At 36.4% G+C, this 15,001-nt stretch overlaps 1 protein-coding gene and 1 long non-coding RNA gene across 2 annotated transcripts in view; one reads left to right on the top strand and one right to left on the bottom strand.

The window, feature by feature from the left end:
- Positions 1-14,877, top strand: part of LOC128325041 (bile acid receptor-like) — a 33,918-nt gene extending 19,041 nt beyond the window's left edge. The window contains exons 5-11 of the mRNA XM_053250415.1: positions 583-710; positions 815-919; positions 1,027-1,126; positions 4,662-4,790; positions 6,208-6,312; positions 8,129-8,242; positions 12,811-14,877. Coding sequence (XP_053106390.1) covers positions 583-710; positions 815-919; positions 1,027-1,126; positions 4,662-4,790; positions 6,208-6,312; positions 8,129-8,242; positions 12,811-13,049 — 920 coding nt within the window. The 3' untranslated portion in view covers positions 13,050-14,877. The remainder of the gene's footprint in view (positions 1-582; positions 711-814; positions 920-1,026; positions 1,127-4,661; positions 4,791-6,207; positions 6,313-8,128; positions 8,243-12,810) is intronic.
- Positions 1-15,001, bottom strand: part of LOC128325043 (uncharacterized) — a 30,549-nt gene that overhangs the window by 7,004 nt on the left and 8,544 nt on the right. The gene's annotated exons all lie outside the window — the stretch shown is intronic.

Genomic DNA, 15,001 nt, shown 5'->3' with positions numbered 1-15,001 from the left:
ATGAAGCCTTGGGAGTAATTTTCATTGGCCAGCACCACCACTATGCACCCGGAAGAAGCATCCCAGGCCAGCAGTGAGCTGCTTCCTTAGCTCTTCCTTAGCTTTGCAAAGCTGATCCCGCAAGGGGGTGGGAGCAATTTTCAAAGATCTCTCCTTCTCTCGTGAGTTGGTGAATACCATGTGAACATCGTGCAGGGCACTTGCAGGGGAAGGAGAGATTGCTGAATATTCCCAGCATGCAGCCACATGGTTGGTGGGCATGTTGGCCATTTAATTCAGTGTGACTTACTCTCAAGTAAACATGCATAGAATTAAGTTGTATGTTATAGAACTATGACCTGTTACTTAAAAATCAGGATGCTTGAAACATCCAAATATTTATTTAATTATGGCACATTTAGACAATTGATAAAAATAATGGCAAAATACATGATTTTTATAAAAACAGTGAAACTGCTTATCACTTAAAGAAGGAAGGGCGGTGAGACCTCTGAGGTGTCAATCATATTTTTTTTGCACCAGAGCATGCTTGAACATGGAATTTGGCTCTGGTATATTTGCTCTGGTATAAATATCTTACAGGTCTATTAACTGAAGTCCAGTGTAAATCAAAGAGACTCCGAAAGAAAAGCAGTTTCCTTTGCAACATCAAATTAGAAGATGAAGGAGTAGACCACAAGCATGTATCCTCTACAACGAAACTTTTAAAAGTAGGGTTATATTTCATGTTCCTAATAAATAGTTATATTTATTTTAATTTTGTCACAACAAGTTTGAATTTTGTCACAAAGTCATGCAAACCTTTCCATTAAAGGTCCAGGAAAGAATGGAACTTACTCTTGTGGAAAATCAGCTCATTGAGCATATTGTGGCTGCCCATCAAAAATGCACAATTCCTCTGGAGGAAGCAAAGAAGTTTGTATGTTTTCAGAAAATATAAGCCATGTTATCAAGACATTTTTGTTAAATTTAGAATTGTAACATTCTAGTGGCATAGCTTGCTAATCCTAAATATTTTTAATTTAGTTGCAAGAAACCGCCAATCCTGAAGTGAACTTTCTACGACTCTCAGAAACAGCTATGGTCCATGTGCAGGTACTAGTGGACTTTACAAAAAGACTCCCAGGTAATTTGTTTCCATAGGGAACTTTGTAAAATAAATTACTATGCTTTTTCTATATATATTCATCTTACAAAAGTATAGCATGTTTGCTTAATACATACCTACTCTACAAACTTAGATTAGCCTATACCAGTTTAACAGTCATGGATTCCCCCAAATAATAAATTCTCTTCTATTTCTATTATTTTTAAAATTTTACTCTTCCTCCAAGGGGCTCAGGGTGGCATACATGTTTCTTTCCCCATTTTATTCTCACAACAACCCGGTGTGGTAGGTTAGGCTGAGAAAGAAAGAAAGAATGACCCAAGGTCACCCAATAAGCTTCATGGCTGCAAGGGGGTTTTAACACGGGTCTTCCCATTCCTAGTCTAGCACTCCAGCCATTATACCACGCTGGCTATAACCCTTCTGATCCTTGGAACTGTAACTTGAGGATGCAAGGAACTCTGTGCTAAAGGTTCCTAGCCTCCTCATAGAACCACAGTTGCCAGGATTCCTCAGTAAGAGACAATGATAGTTAAACCATTTTAGTGGCACAAAGTGTCTCATACTCACTGGGTATGCTGATTGTTTGGTGGTAAGGCAGTAACTCTGTTGAACATTGATTTATGAAAATAAACTTGTTATGTAGGCTGAGGGCAGGATTCTACATTTCAGACTGCAATACCAATTCAACTCCTGTACTTTTTATTTTTCAAGTAGTGGGGGTGGGTGGGAGGAAAATGCAAAAGGTTCTGCATTGTAGAACCTAGAGCACTTCTGTGCTCTAGTAGTAAACATTTTGTACAGATATTCCTGAACAGGACCTGAATTGCCTGGCATTGCACATACAAAAAAACTTTGCCTTTGCTCATGTTTACATCCAAAGTTGCCCATGGATAATGCAATTCTGACAGTTAAATGTCATAGCCCAGAAGAGTTTTCTAAGTAAAGTTAAGGTCAAATTAGGTGCTCCTGTCTGGGACAGCTCTGCATGTGACACGTTGTAATGTGTATCTTTCCCCTGACTTTCTTTTTAAAAAAGAAACCAAAAGAAACCTCTGGATCAAACTATACACAATGTTCAGTTGTGTTAATGTTTTCCTGATTTTTTTAAAACCCCAAAGAGCTGTGGGAATCTGCAATCTCCATTGGAACTTTGCAGAGATGCTAATCTCTGTTGACTATTTTTCTATCAAAAACAGCCTCTCCAAGCCTTTACTTAGAAAGAGTGTTGGGGGAAAGATACACATATTCACTTCTCCCTGTTTTCCCACAGGGCACAAAGCAGTTCAGAGATTTTGATGAGAAAAATGACCAACAGGAGGGATAAACACCTCTTTATGTAAATTTCCTGTAAATTTCCAATGCAAATTGCAGCTTCCTAGAGCTGCACTTTGGATTTATTTATTCATTCATTAAAAACAGACTTGGAGAAAACATACGCCAGTGTTTGGAAAGGGGCTGCTTAGTCCTTTCCTCTCTTGCCTTTTCCCCACCCAGCTTCCCACTCCCATTTGTTTTCTTACTGCAAGTGAAAAGATTTGAGTGTGTGTCCCCCCCAGGCTATTTCTTCCCCATGGGAAGAAAAACAACTGCGTGGAGGGATTTTGAGTGGAAAAATGGCCAGAGGGGAAGGTTTTAAGTAGCCCCATCCTCCCAAATTTCTTCACTCAAACTCACAGACGCCAGAGGCTTTTTTAATCCAAAATGTCATATAACTATGTGTTATGTCTGATATGGGTCTTTATAATTCTATATTTATAAATATTTATATAATTAAAATAAATATAAATTGCATGAACAATCTTAATTCAATGCCCAGTTATGAGAATAATTATGAGAATATATAATTAAGAGTGTCTTAATAGTGCACCTAAGACTTTTCAGACTAAAGCTCTGACTTACAAACGGAGAGATAGCTTAATATGCTCATTGACCAGAACAAACAAGCAGATAGACATTCATCAACAGCAAAATTAACAATTTAACAAGTTAAGACAGAATATATATATATATACTATTCATCACCTGGAAAATCTATATACTATGTATCATCAAAATATTTAATCTAAGTAGAAATGCTATAACCCTTAAAAGTTTAGTTGTAATTAATATCTTGAATCAACTCTTGCCTTAATTTCCAGGCTGCAGCACAGAATTTAGGCACACTAAGAAGCTCTTCACACGCGCACCGAAAACCAGGATAAGGAAGCCCAGCCTGGTTTTTGGTGTGCATGTGTACTGCTGAGATCGGGTCCAATCCTGACGGCGCCTTGGCAGCAAACTCACCTAGGCAACCACCCTCCAAAACGAGGTTAGGACAGCGAGTGCTCTCCTAACCCCATTTCTGTGATCATCTGCCAGCTGTGGCTGCTTGTAGCCATGGCTGGCAGACTGAGGAGATCCCAGGCGGCTTTGGGAAGGGGAGGGGGAATCCCCATAATGCACTGTGCAGTGCATTATTGGAGCTCCAGGGGGTGGGATGACATGGGGCAACACGTCCTGGCCCTCCGAGCTACCGGCAGCAGCCAGTAGTTGTCTGGGTGGGCGATCTGCCCGCCGAAGAGGACATCGTTGATTGTATGCGGAGAGGTAAGCTCTTTAGGGCTTCCTCCCCGCTAACTCTCTTGTCCTTTATCACTGCTCGTGAGAAGGGGCTCTCTGTGTGGATGGATCGATCTGCAAGAACAAAGGAGGTATAAAATTCATTTGCTCTACCTGGCAAAAGAGCAGCAATAAAATTGATGCAAATATCCTGATAGAACGGACAACATAAAAACACATGGGTCACCTTTTCAACCTCCTCTGTGCCATATGGGCATATTCAGTCAATAAGTGGGGTTTTCTGATATCTGCCCTCAAGAACTGCAAATGGAAGAGCATTAAAGCATCCCATTGAAAATGCTGTCCACTGGTTCAAGGCTGTCAGACTAGTGAGATAACGGGCTGGCTTAAGACAGTTCAAGAACCCACCAGAGCTGTTACTACTAGTGGCCAAGTTTAAATCCTTCTGTCATTCACTATCTTGGATACATTGCTTAGAATTTGTTTAGCACTGTCGTATCCCAAGGAGATTAAGAAATTAGAAGGAAACCCATATGTACCAAATTCATCCTGTAAAAGCCTGCTCAAAGTGGATTGAAAACTGTCAATGTAAGAGGTGCCAGCCCAGCTGGAAGAAAAATTAATTTTAACTAGAAATTAAAAAGACGGAGACAGGCCCTGGCCTCTACCTTAATCAAGCTGCTTCTAATCTCAGTACAACATTAGGTACACATCTTGCCACTGAGAACATAGCCCATAAAAATTTAGATTGCATTACTTCCAGTTGAGTAAAACTGCGATATGTACAGAGCTGAGCATATAGCAATTGAGTTAGGGCCTTGGCCTTGAACAGTTAAATGGCAGCTGAGATGAAATGACCCTTTCTCTAATGAAAAAAAAAATTGAGGATAGCAAGGGCTTTCCTTTTAACTGAAGAGCTAAATCAAATTTCAGATATATGCATTCTGTCAAAAATTGGTGTAATTTATATTACCTATCCGTTTCTCCCTAGGGTTTGAAAGCTTAGCCAATGATGATCAGATTGCATTGTTGAAAGGTTCCACAATTGAAGCAATGTTTTTACGTTCAGCCCAGATTTACAATGAACAAGGTATTGAATGCCAGTCATCGTTCAGTGAAAGTAAGTTCTAGTGTTAGGAGGTTTGTGGTTTTAATTAATTCATGTGTATCCATCAATGCCATCTTCTCAGTCTAAATTATGCATTTGAGAACGTGGAGTTCTGCCTATGAGAAAGATTTCCCCAAACTATAGGCTGGTTCACACAACCGTTAAAATCAGGGTAGGAGATGGGCTACTCACATTTGCATGATTGTCAGAACCCATGCAGGTCCCTCCAGCCCAGGTTGCTCAAAGCAGGGTAATCCAGCTTTTCTACTCATCTTTTAACTGAGGGTGGAGGAAAGGCGAGTCTTCCTACCTTGATTCTTTGGTTGTGAGAACTCCCACGGCTCTTCTACCCAGTTGTCCTGCCCATCCCCACATAGCAACCATGGAGTTCCGTAGCCATAGCAGCCATTGGCAAGAAATGTATTCCCCTGCAAAGTACAGCCTATGATCCTGAAGCTAGAGTAGCTTTGGCAGCGCTACATCTGCCTTCTGCTCCTTCAGGCCAATGGGAGGAGACTGCTGATGTCATGAATCTTTCCTATTCTGCTAGCAGTGCAAAGCATGTTGGGGAGACAGAGGTGGTTTTGGAGGACCTGGGCCGAGTGCCACCGCCGCTGACTGCCTCTGCAGCCGGGCCCGCTGCTGCCGCTTGCCTCTGTGGCCAGGCTCGCCTGCCGCTTGCCTCCCCGGCCATGCCTGCCGCTGCCTCTGGTCACTTGGGTGTGCCGGCGCCCAACCAATCAGCTGGGAGCCGGGATGCACATTCCATGGCACACCCAGGAGAATTAATATAATAGATATTAGATAGTTATCGCCTGCTAACTGAGCAAAGAGGCATCTTTTAAAAACTGTGATTCTCTTTATTAGCAAGAGGGAGAGCAACTGGCCCTATCCATCCCTCGCACAGCATCCCTCCTGTGGCTATTGCTGGTGTCTCTCTTAACTTTTTTTTAAAATTATTGTGAGCCCTTTGGGGACAGGGAACCATTTTATTTATTTATTTATTTATATCTGTGTAAACTGCTTTGGAAACATTAATTGAAAAGCGGTATAAAACTATTCATTGTATTGTATAGTAGTGCATTATCGCATTATCAGGGTTGGGCACATAGATGCAAATATAATGAATATGACAAAATATACATGTCTTTTTTTGCTTTTTAAATTTTTTATTGGTTTTTACATTATCTTAACAATCCCGTTACATCTAATTAAGTAAATATTGACTTCCTGCTCATCAATCTGTGTGATTCATTAACTATACAAGTCAACCATTGCTATAGTAATTCAAAACATATATCCTACACATTGCAAACTCAATTTTACTCTACCCAGCCTGCTATTATTACTAAATTTCAAACCAAAATATACATGTCTCCATTATTTTTATATCCAGTTAAACTATAGATTTTCATTTCTCTTACTCTAGATCATGTAAAGTTTTCTGACCATGCTATGTGTGGTCAAAACAAAAGCACTTACTCCATACAAATATCTCATACTGAAGAAAGTCCATCATCTACGACTACAACAGGTAAGGAAACCTGCCAAGGATGCATATTTTAGGAAATTATTGAAGTTTAATTATTATTAAACTCATTTCATAAGTTGAAATACTACAGAAATTTTCAAATCTGTTAAATTGCTGATTGTTTAAATAGCAAGGTGCTTGTTTCTATTTCTCAACCAGACTGCAGCTTTGTTTGAGCATCTTGTTCATACAGTTTCAGTGTTTTGTCAACTTTATGTATTTATTTAATTAATATAAACAGTGGCTGACATCCAGACTAATGCTGCACTAGTGCAGTGAATAAATATGCACACACACAAGAAGGCTGCATAGCTAAGTGGATGTGCAGAGTTGCTCTATCTCTTGGGCTCTCAATCTGCATTTGCAAGTGTGTGCAAATTTGCAACAAGGATAGCAGACAGCTTTGTATCATTCCCTGCAACATACATGCATTAAGGAAGATGTTTCACAGCAGGAGGCATGCCATACCTAGTGCAACAGTTTGCACTAGTGCTGCATTAGCCGGGATGTCAGCCAGTGTATATCCCACTTTTCAATAATATCAAAGCTGTTTACAAAGATTAAAACATTTCAATAAAGCACATTACAAAAACAATTTAAAACAATAAAAACAACCAAGAGTTAAAAACATAAGAGAAAATAGAAGCAGAAAAGCAGCAGCAGCAGTTGTTAATTAAGAGGGGAACATTTTCTAAAGCAAAAAAGTATTTTTTGTCCGAATGCAGCAAAAGAGGGGGTCATACAGATCTTTCTAGGGAGGGAGTTTTACTTTAGCTTCTCTTGACTTCCTTGGATGTCCTAGATATGGGGGTGTGTGTGTGTTTATATATACATACTGCTTTATTTGATTCTGTACCTCCTCTTCATATTACTCCCTATTCTCCTTTACTTACATTATGCAAGTGACATTATGTAAAATGTTTATTAATGTAATAAACATTAAATATATGTTTACATGTATAATATAAACATTAAATATGTAATATGTATAATGTACATGTTTTCATTACATATATAAACATTACATGTATAATGTAAAATGTTTATTAAACATTTATTAAAATGTTTAACAATTATTCACAAATGTTCTGTCTTAGCTGTACTGTCTTTTTACCTTATATATTCTCCCTTTTGGCTCTATTATTTGCTTTGATTATTCTTTTGGTCTTGAATACAATTGCTCTGCTGATGACCTTTAGCTCTTTGTTCTTTATCTGATCTTGCTCTGCCTCTATTAATTAAAATTTCTGATGTTTTCTCTATTTCCTTTTGAATGACTTGTCATATGGGGAAGGGCTGTAGCTCACTGTCAGAGCACATGCTTTGCATGCAGAAGGTCCCACATACAATTGCTGGCATCTCCAGATAGGCATAGGAAACACCCCTGCCAAACTCTTGCTTCTTTATCTTATTTGTTTGTTTTTATGTCCACATCCCATCATACTCCCTATGTGCCTCTGATATTCTTGGACTCCATAATTTTCAAATGACATCATTCATTCCCCAGTTCTGCCTGTCCTCCCTTGCTGTCCCTTAGCACTGAAGTACTTCCTTCCTGAAATTAATCTGGCTTCTTCCATTAATATGAACACCTGATAAATATGCACCCTTTCATACTGGTATATTCTAATTGATCTTGCCCATCTACATTTTACCATAACTCTCATTCCCTTGAGGATATTGTCTTGCTTAGATCATTAAGTCTGAAGGCAGGGCCTATGTCTTATCTTTGTTTATATAAAACACCAAATCTTTAGAAAGCAATTAACAATATTTTGTCTATCTACTCTTTGATGTTTTCTGGTTTTGTTTCATTTAGGTATCACTGAGGAATTTATCACTGCACTATTTTACTTCTACAGAAGCATGGGAGAACTTAATTTGACTGAGACAGAGTATGCTCTGCTTGTTGCAACTACTGTGTTTTTTTCAGGTACATTTGCCAAATATTTTTTAAACAGTAGCTGACATCCAGACTAAAAAAGCACCAGTGCCATGGCAGAATTATTGGTGTAACACTAGTGCTTCTGAAGAGTTCCAGATAAACACTACACTGGTGCTTGTGCACTGGTGAGGAGCTCTCCTTCCCCCAGAAGCACTTTGTGCCAACCAAAAATATGTCCCTGAGGTCTGTGCAATGCCCAGGGACATATTTTTGGGTGGCACAGAGTTTGTCTAGGGGAAGGGAAGGTTGTTGAAATTCCCCTCACCCCGCTGTTGCATGAGCGGTGGAATTGAGTTAATTGAGTTAGTTGAAGTTTTCAGGAAGCTCTGGTGCTTCTTTAGTCTGAATGTCAACCAACTGCTTTTGAATAACATTTTTAAAATACTTTTGAGCAACATTTTCTGTAATAAAATATGTAAGAAAAATATGCTATTTAAAATCTACAAATGTCTTTTCATTTTTTGAGAATTTATTTTTTCTCCCATTTTACAATTTTATTGATTTTTACAATATCTTAACAATCAAGTTACACTTACTTAAGTAAATATTGACCTCCCACTTACCAGTCTGCACGGTTCTTGTTAACTATACATATAAGCCATTGCTATAATATTACAAAACATATACTCCACCTTACAATTCAATTTTACCCTACCCCAACCTGCTGTGATACTAAATTGATACTAAACCCTGCTGAAAGGTCCATGTAAGAAAAATAGTTCTTTAAGTAAAGTAAGAAAGGTTCCCAATCTTCTTTAAAACATTCCAAGTTTTTATCCCTTATAAGTGTTGTAAGTTTTGCCATCTCCGCATATTCAAAATTTTTTATCAACCAGTCTTCTTTTGAAGGCATTTTATTATCTTTCCATTTCTGCGCATATACTATTCTAGCCGCTGTGGTTGCATACATTAAAAAAGTTAAATTTCTTCTAGAGAACTCTCCTTGAGTTATTCCCAACAAGAAGGATTCTAGCCTCTTAGGAAATGTCATTTAAAAAATTTTCTTCAGCTCATTATATATCATATCCCAAAAGGCCTTTGCCTTCCCGCATGACCACCACATATGGAAGAAAGTTCCTTCACATTGTCCACATTTCCAACATTTGTTTGAAACATTTTTATACATTAATGCTAATTTTTTCGGTGTCAAATACCACCTGTACATCATCTTATAACAATTTTCTTTTAAATTATAACATGCAGTGAACTTTAAATCAGTTTTCCATAATTTTTCCCAAGCTGCCATCTCTATATTATGACCCACATCTTGAGCCCATTTTATCATAGTCGTTTTAAGCACTTAGTCTCTTGTCTCTTCCAAAAGCAACATACATCTTAGAGACTAATTTTTCATCATTTTCACACAACTCCTTTTCAGATCTCGACATCTGATCCTCAAATCCAGCTTTAAGATCCTTCTTATAAATTTCGTTTAGCTGATGGTACTGAAACCAGTTACTAACCAAATTCTGAACTTCAGTTAGATTTTTTAATTTACAGCCCTTATCTTGAAAACATAACAACTCTCTATAGGTACCCCATTCACACTGCATATTTATCTCTTTACATGCTAAAGCTTCAATCGGGAGTACCCATAATGGAGTTTTAGGTTCCAGCCATTTTTTATATTTTACCCACACTCGCATTAGACTCCTTCTTACATAGTGATTAAAAAAATCTTTATGCACTTTAGTTTTATCATACCACAAATAAGAATGCCGTCCAAACCTTCTATCAAATCCTTCCAGATCAAGTATTCTGGGATTTCTTAATGTTATCCATTCCTTTAACCACGTCAAACACACAGCATCAAAATACAACCTTAAATCCGGCAGGGTAAGACCACCTCTTTCTTTAGCATCTGTTAAATTTTTAAATTTAATTCTTGGCCCTTTCCCTTGCCAAACAAATTTGGTTATGTCCTTTTGCCATTGCTTAAAACAAGTTAACACATTAATTATAGGGATAGTCTGAAAAAGAAACAACATTTTAGGTAAAACATTCATCTTCACAACTGAAATTCTTACCATTAAAGATAAGTTCATTCTAGTCCATCTTTGCAAATCAATTTTTACTGTATTCCATATTTTGACATAATTATTTGAAAACAACAAAGAATTTTTATTTGTCAGCCAGACACCCAAATATTTAATTTTCTTCTCCACTTTCAATTCCCTTATTTCATAGAGTCTATCCTTGGATTTCTGGTCCATATTCTTTGCCCACACCTTCGTTTTAGTCTTATTTATATAAATCACAGCCAATTGGCCGAATTGTTCTATTTTTTCCAAGAGCCTTCCGATCTTCTCTAATGGATTTTCAAGAAAAAACATCACATCATCCGCAAAGGCTCTAAGTTTATATTCCTGCTTCCCTATTTTCAAGCCTTGTATTTGTTCATCTTCTCTGAAATTTCTACAAAGGACTTCCAGAACTAATATAAAAAGTAATGGGGAAAGTGGGCAACCTTGTCTGGTTCCTTTTTGTATTTTACAGTTATTTGATAGTTCCCCATTTATAATAATTTTAGTATATTGCTCCGAATATATTGTCTTAACAGCTCTAGTGAAATTATTGCCAGCTCCCATTGCATCCAGTAGCCTCCACATAAACTGCCAGGAAACATTGTCAAATGCTTTCTCTGCATCCAAAAAGATCATAGCTACTTGTTTATCATTGTGTTTTTCATAATACTCTAGTACATTCAGGACTGCTCTCACATTGTCTCTTAATTGCCTTTTTGGCAAAAAGCCTGCTTGATCTTCATGAATAAAAGCTCTTAGTACAACCTTCATTCTCCTTGCCAAAATGGCAGCAAAAAGTTTGTAATCATTATTTAACAATGAAATTGGCCTATAATTCTTAACTTGAGTTAAGTCTTGATCCGGTTTTGGAATTACTGAAATGTTGGCATACTTCCAAGACTCCGGCATATTTCCTCTTTGCAAAATATCATTCACCATCCATTGCAAAGGCTGAAATAATTGATCTTTAAAGGATTTGTAGTATGAAGCTGGCAGGCCGTCGGGCCCTGGCGCTTTATTCGGTTTGCTTGAGTTTATTACTTCCATTATTTCCATTATTGATATTGGTGCATTCATAATTTCTATATGATCCTTGGAAAGTTGTGGGATATTTTGTGTCTTCAGAAATTTATCAATTTTTATATATTCTACTTTGTTTCCTTTATATAGTTCAGAGTAGTATCTAAAGAATTCCCTTTTTATTTCCCTTTCGTCATAGGAAAGCCCATTTTTTGTTGATATCTTGGATATGTGCGTATTCTTTTTCTCATTTCTAATTTTCCAAGCCAATAACTTGCCTGGTTTGTTTGAAAATTCAAATGACTTTTGCTTTGCATATTTTAAATTCCGTTCAATTTCATTTAATAGCAACATAGAGAGCTGCTGCTGAAGCAGTTTAATAACTTGAATAGTCTTCTGCTTGTCCTTGGTCCATAGCAGTTCTCTTTCTTTTTTAGAAATCTCCATCAGTAGTCCCTCTTTTTTCAATCCCCTTTGTTTCTTAAGATATGCGTTCTGTTGTATAAAAAAGCCTCTCATAACTGCTTTTCCTGCGTCCCAAACTATTTTATTGTCTATTCCTCGGTTTAAATTCAGTTCAAAATAGTCCTTTAACTTTCTTTTGGCTTTTTCCACAATTTCCGCTTTTTTCAACAAATATTCATTGAGTCTCCAACGAAAGGATACCATTCCGTCTTCCTCCATGTAAAGCAAATTGCATTATGATCTGATAAAGCTCTAGGCACAATATCCATTCTTTTCATACACGACGTGATAGATCTGGATGTCCAGACCATATCTATCCTTGAGTGGGATTTGTATCTTTCAGATAAATAAGTATATTCCTTCGCGTTTGAATTTTTAATTCTCCACAAATCATAGATATCTGTGTTCTGCTAGATCAAAAATTTAATTTTTCTAAACAATGTAATTATTATTTACTTTTTTACTCTGCACTATCACTATCAGATTCCCCCTCCCCTTCTGAAATTAATATTTATAAAAAGAGGAATATTTATGCAAAATCCAGAATTTTGTTTATGGTTATGTAAGACTTCTAAGAAATCTGAAGTAAATGGCATAATCATATTTTCCTCATTAAAATATGTTTTATTTAATTTTAAAAAATAACTTTAAAAATCAGTTATTTTATCTATAACTGTAAATAATGTTACTGTAGTTTTGCCAACACCCACAAATGACAGAGTACCCAGAATGTTGGGGGCAATATGCTAAATCATTGTAAACCACTTAGAGAGCTTCCAGCTATAGAGCGGTATATAAATGTAAGTGCTATTGCTATTGCTATATATTTGATATAGTGTGAAACATATAGTTCAGTTGCTGATCATTTGGAGTGCCCAAAATGATATTTTTACATAAATATTTTACATAAGCAGAATGTAATGGGGAACTAATATTTCCCAACACTGGATAGATAGCATCATGATGATCTGGGGGTGGGGGTTGAATTTAAAAAATAGATTGAAAGTGGTGTTTTGCAGAACATGATGCAATTTTCTTGTATTTCAGATCGGCCACTCCTAAAAAACAAACAACATGTGGAAAAACTCCAGGAACCCTTTTTAGGAATTCTGTACAAGTATTCAAAAATTTATCATCCTGAAGAACCACAACATTTTGCTCGTCTCATAGGGCGGCTCACTGAACTCAGAACCCTCAATCACAACCACTCAGAAGTGCTAGTAACTTGGAGAACAAGGGATCCTAAGCTATCCTCTTTACTTTGTGAATTTTGGGACTTGCACTAAGCAATTTTTACTTAAATCATTACACAAGTCTGTTTTTCTAAAATATGCTTTCCCCTAATTACTGTATTCTTATTAAAACAAATCTCATTTATGTTAAATGGCTGCGGATTCCTTTAAACAAATACTGTGCTTTGATTATTATTTTTAAAAAATCACATCCATGTTGTAAAACCGATGTATAAAACATGTTTGACAGCTGAAAAATATGATAATGTACAATCTATGAAATTTTTTGCCATACCTGAAAAGATATGTGGAACACAGGATTAAGGGTCTGGATTCAGTCAATCCTTATATATGCACACTCAACCTTCTAACCCTTGAAGCCAAAGTTTGCAAAAAGTTGGTAGCAGGAAATTCCGAAAGCAGAATAGCACATATGGGAGGTTGTGGTGAGGGGTACGATTATCCCCTAACTCAGTACTTTAGGTCGCTATGTTTCATTATTCAAAATGATGAAAGAATCCAAGCCTACATGCAGACTTATGCTGTAATGGCCCATAAGAAGCATATATACAGGATTACATAGATATTGCAAGTAGAATGTTCTATACTTAAAAAACAAAACAAAAAACTGATTGCATAAATTACTTCCGCATTGAACTGGGTCTTAGCTGATTACGGTTTTTGGGGTTTTTTTTACACATATACACCTCTAAAATGGCTTCTCTGGACCATGCCATCCTTAAGATACTATGTCCCCTCTTGACTGCCAAAGCTAAATATTTGCAAGCATTAAAAAAAAAAAAGGATTTATTAATATTCTTTTTCTTCAATGTAATCACAAAGTCCAAATGAATGAAATTATGGGTTAAATAGTTAATTTCCATGTAAACACAAAAGGAGTAGTAAGATAATAGAGTAGAAGTGTTGACAATATGGTTGAAACGGATTTCAGAACAAGATTATTCTAACTTTCCCCTTAACTCAGATTTTCAAAATGGATTAACATTTCAGCTACAGTTCAACTTTTTAACAACTCTGTAGATGGAGGTAATAAGTAATCTTTTGGTTTGTTTGCCGGTTCTAGTGGACCAACAGCTAGAATATTCAGTACCAGTGCCTGACTGCTGTCTTCAGTAAAAACTTTCAAGTATGTTAATATTTATAGGATAAACTGAAAATCCATAACACATCATATTCATTATCATTTTATGTCATTTTTGTCAAAAGCAAACAATTGTAATTTAGTTTTGAAAAACAAAAAACCCAAAACAAATACCCAGAAAACTCCATGTATGCTGTGCTATGTACAGGTTACCACAATACAATATAATTCAAGATTGCCATGTTTTTGTAGATATCTCTTTAAAACTTCAGTCCTACTGAAATTGGACTAGTGTATTTAGAGACTGATGCTCATTCATTCAGTGTCAGGTGTGCTTAGTCCTGTTGAAACTGAAAACAGTGGGTTAGTTGCATCTTAGAGTTAGTTGAGAGTCTTGAGACTAAATTTTCCAAAGGATTTCAGCAGAACATACATAACTAAGTTGCTTATTCCACTTTGTATTTATGATTCATAATATTTTGTGAGAATTTCCATTTGATCTTTTCCTATCATTTTTGTTACAATAAATCTGATAAGACAATATTCTAATTCAATCACAAATGTTTAAAATATGCATAACAATGGTGTTTTAATATTGCTGCTGTTAACCTTACATATATTATAATTAAAATATTATTTTTCATGTCTAAACTATATTGTAGTGTAAATAGCTTATCTGAATATATAGCTAATATTTTTAATACATGAAACATACATTTTGTAAAGTGCTATGTTTTTCAGATATACATATATTTAAGTAATAAATGTACTATTACTCTGCGTTCCGCAGCAAAAGAGTTGGTTTATAAGTATACAGCGGGATCAAAGAAATATAATTCTAAACTATGTTGCACACATCAGTATGGTAGTCCTGTGCTTTAATGTATTACTAGTATTTTTAAGC

The sequence above is a fragment of the Hemicordylus capensis genome, chromosome 4, assembly GCF_027244095.1.
Source record: "Hemicordylus capensis ecotype Gifberg chromosome 4, rHemCap1.1.pri, whole genome shotgun sequence".
NCBI classification, from domain to species: Eukaryota; Metazoa; Chordata; class Lepidosauria; order Squamata; family Cordylidae; genus Hemicordylus; species Hemicordylus capensis.
Note: the sequence above shows the minus strand (reverse complement) of the source record. Positions and strands in the feature narration are given on the sequence as shown.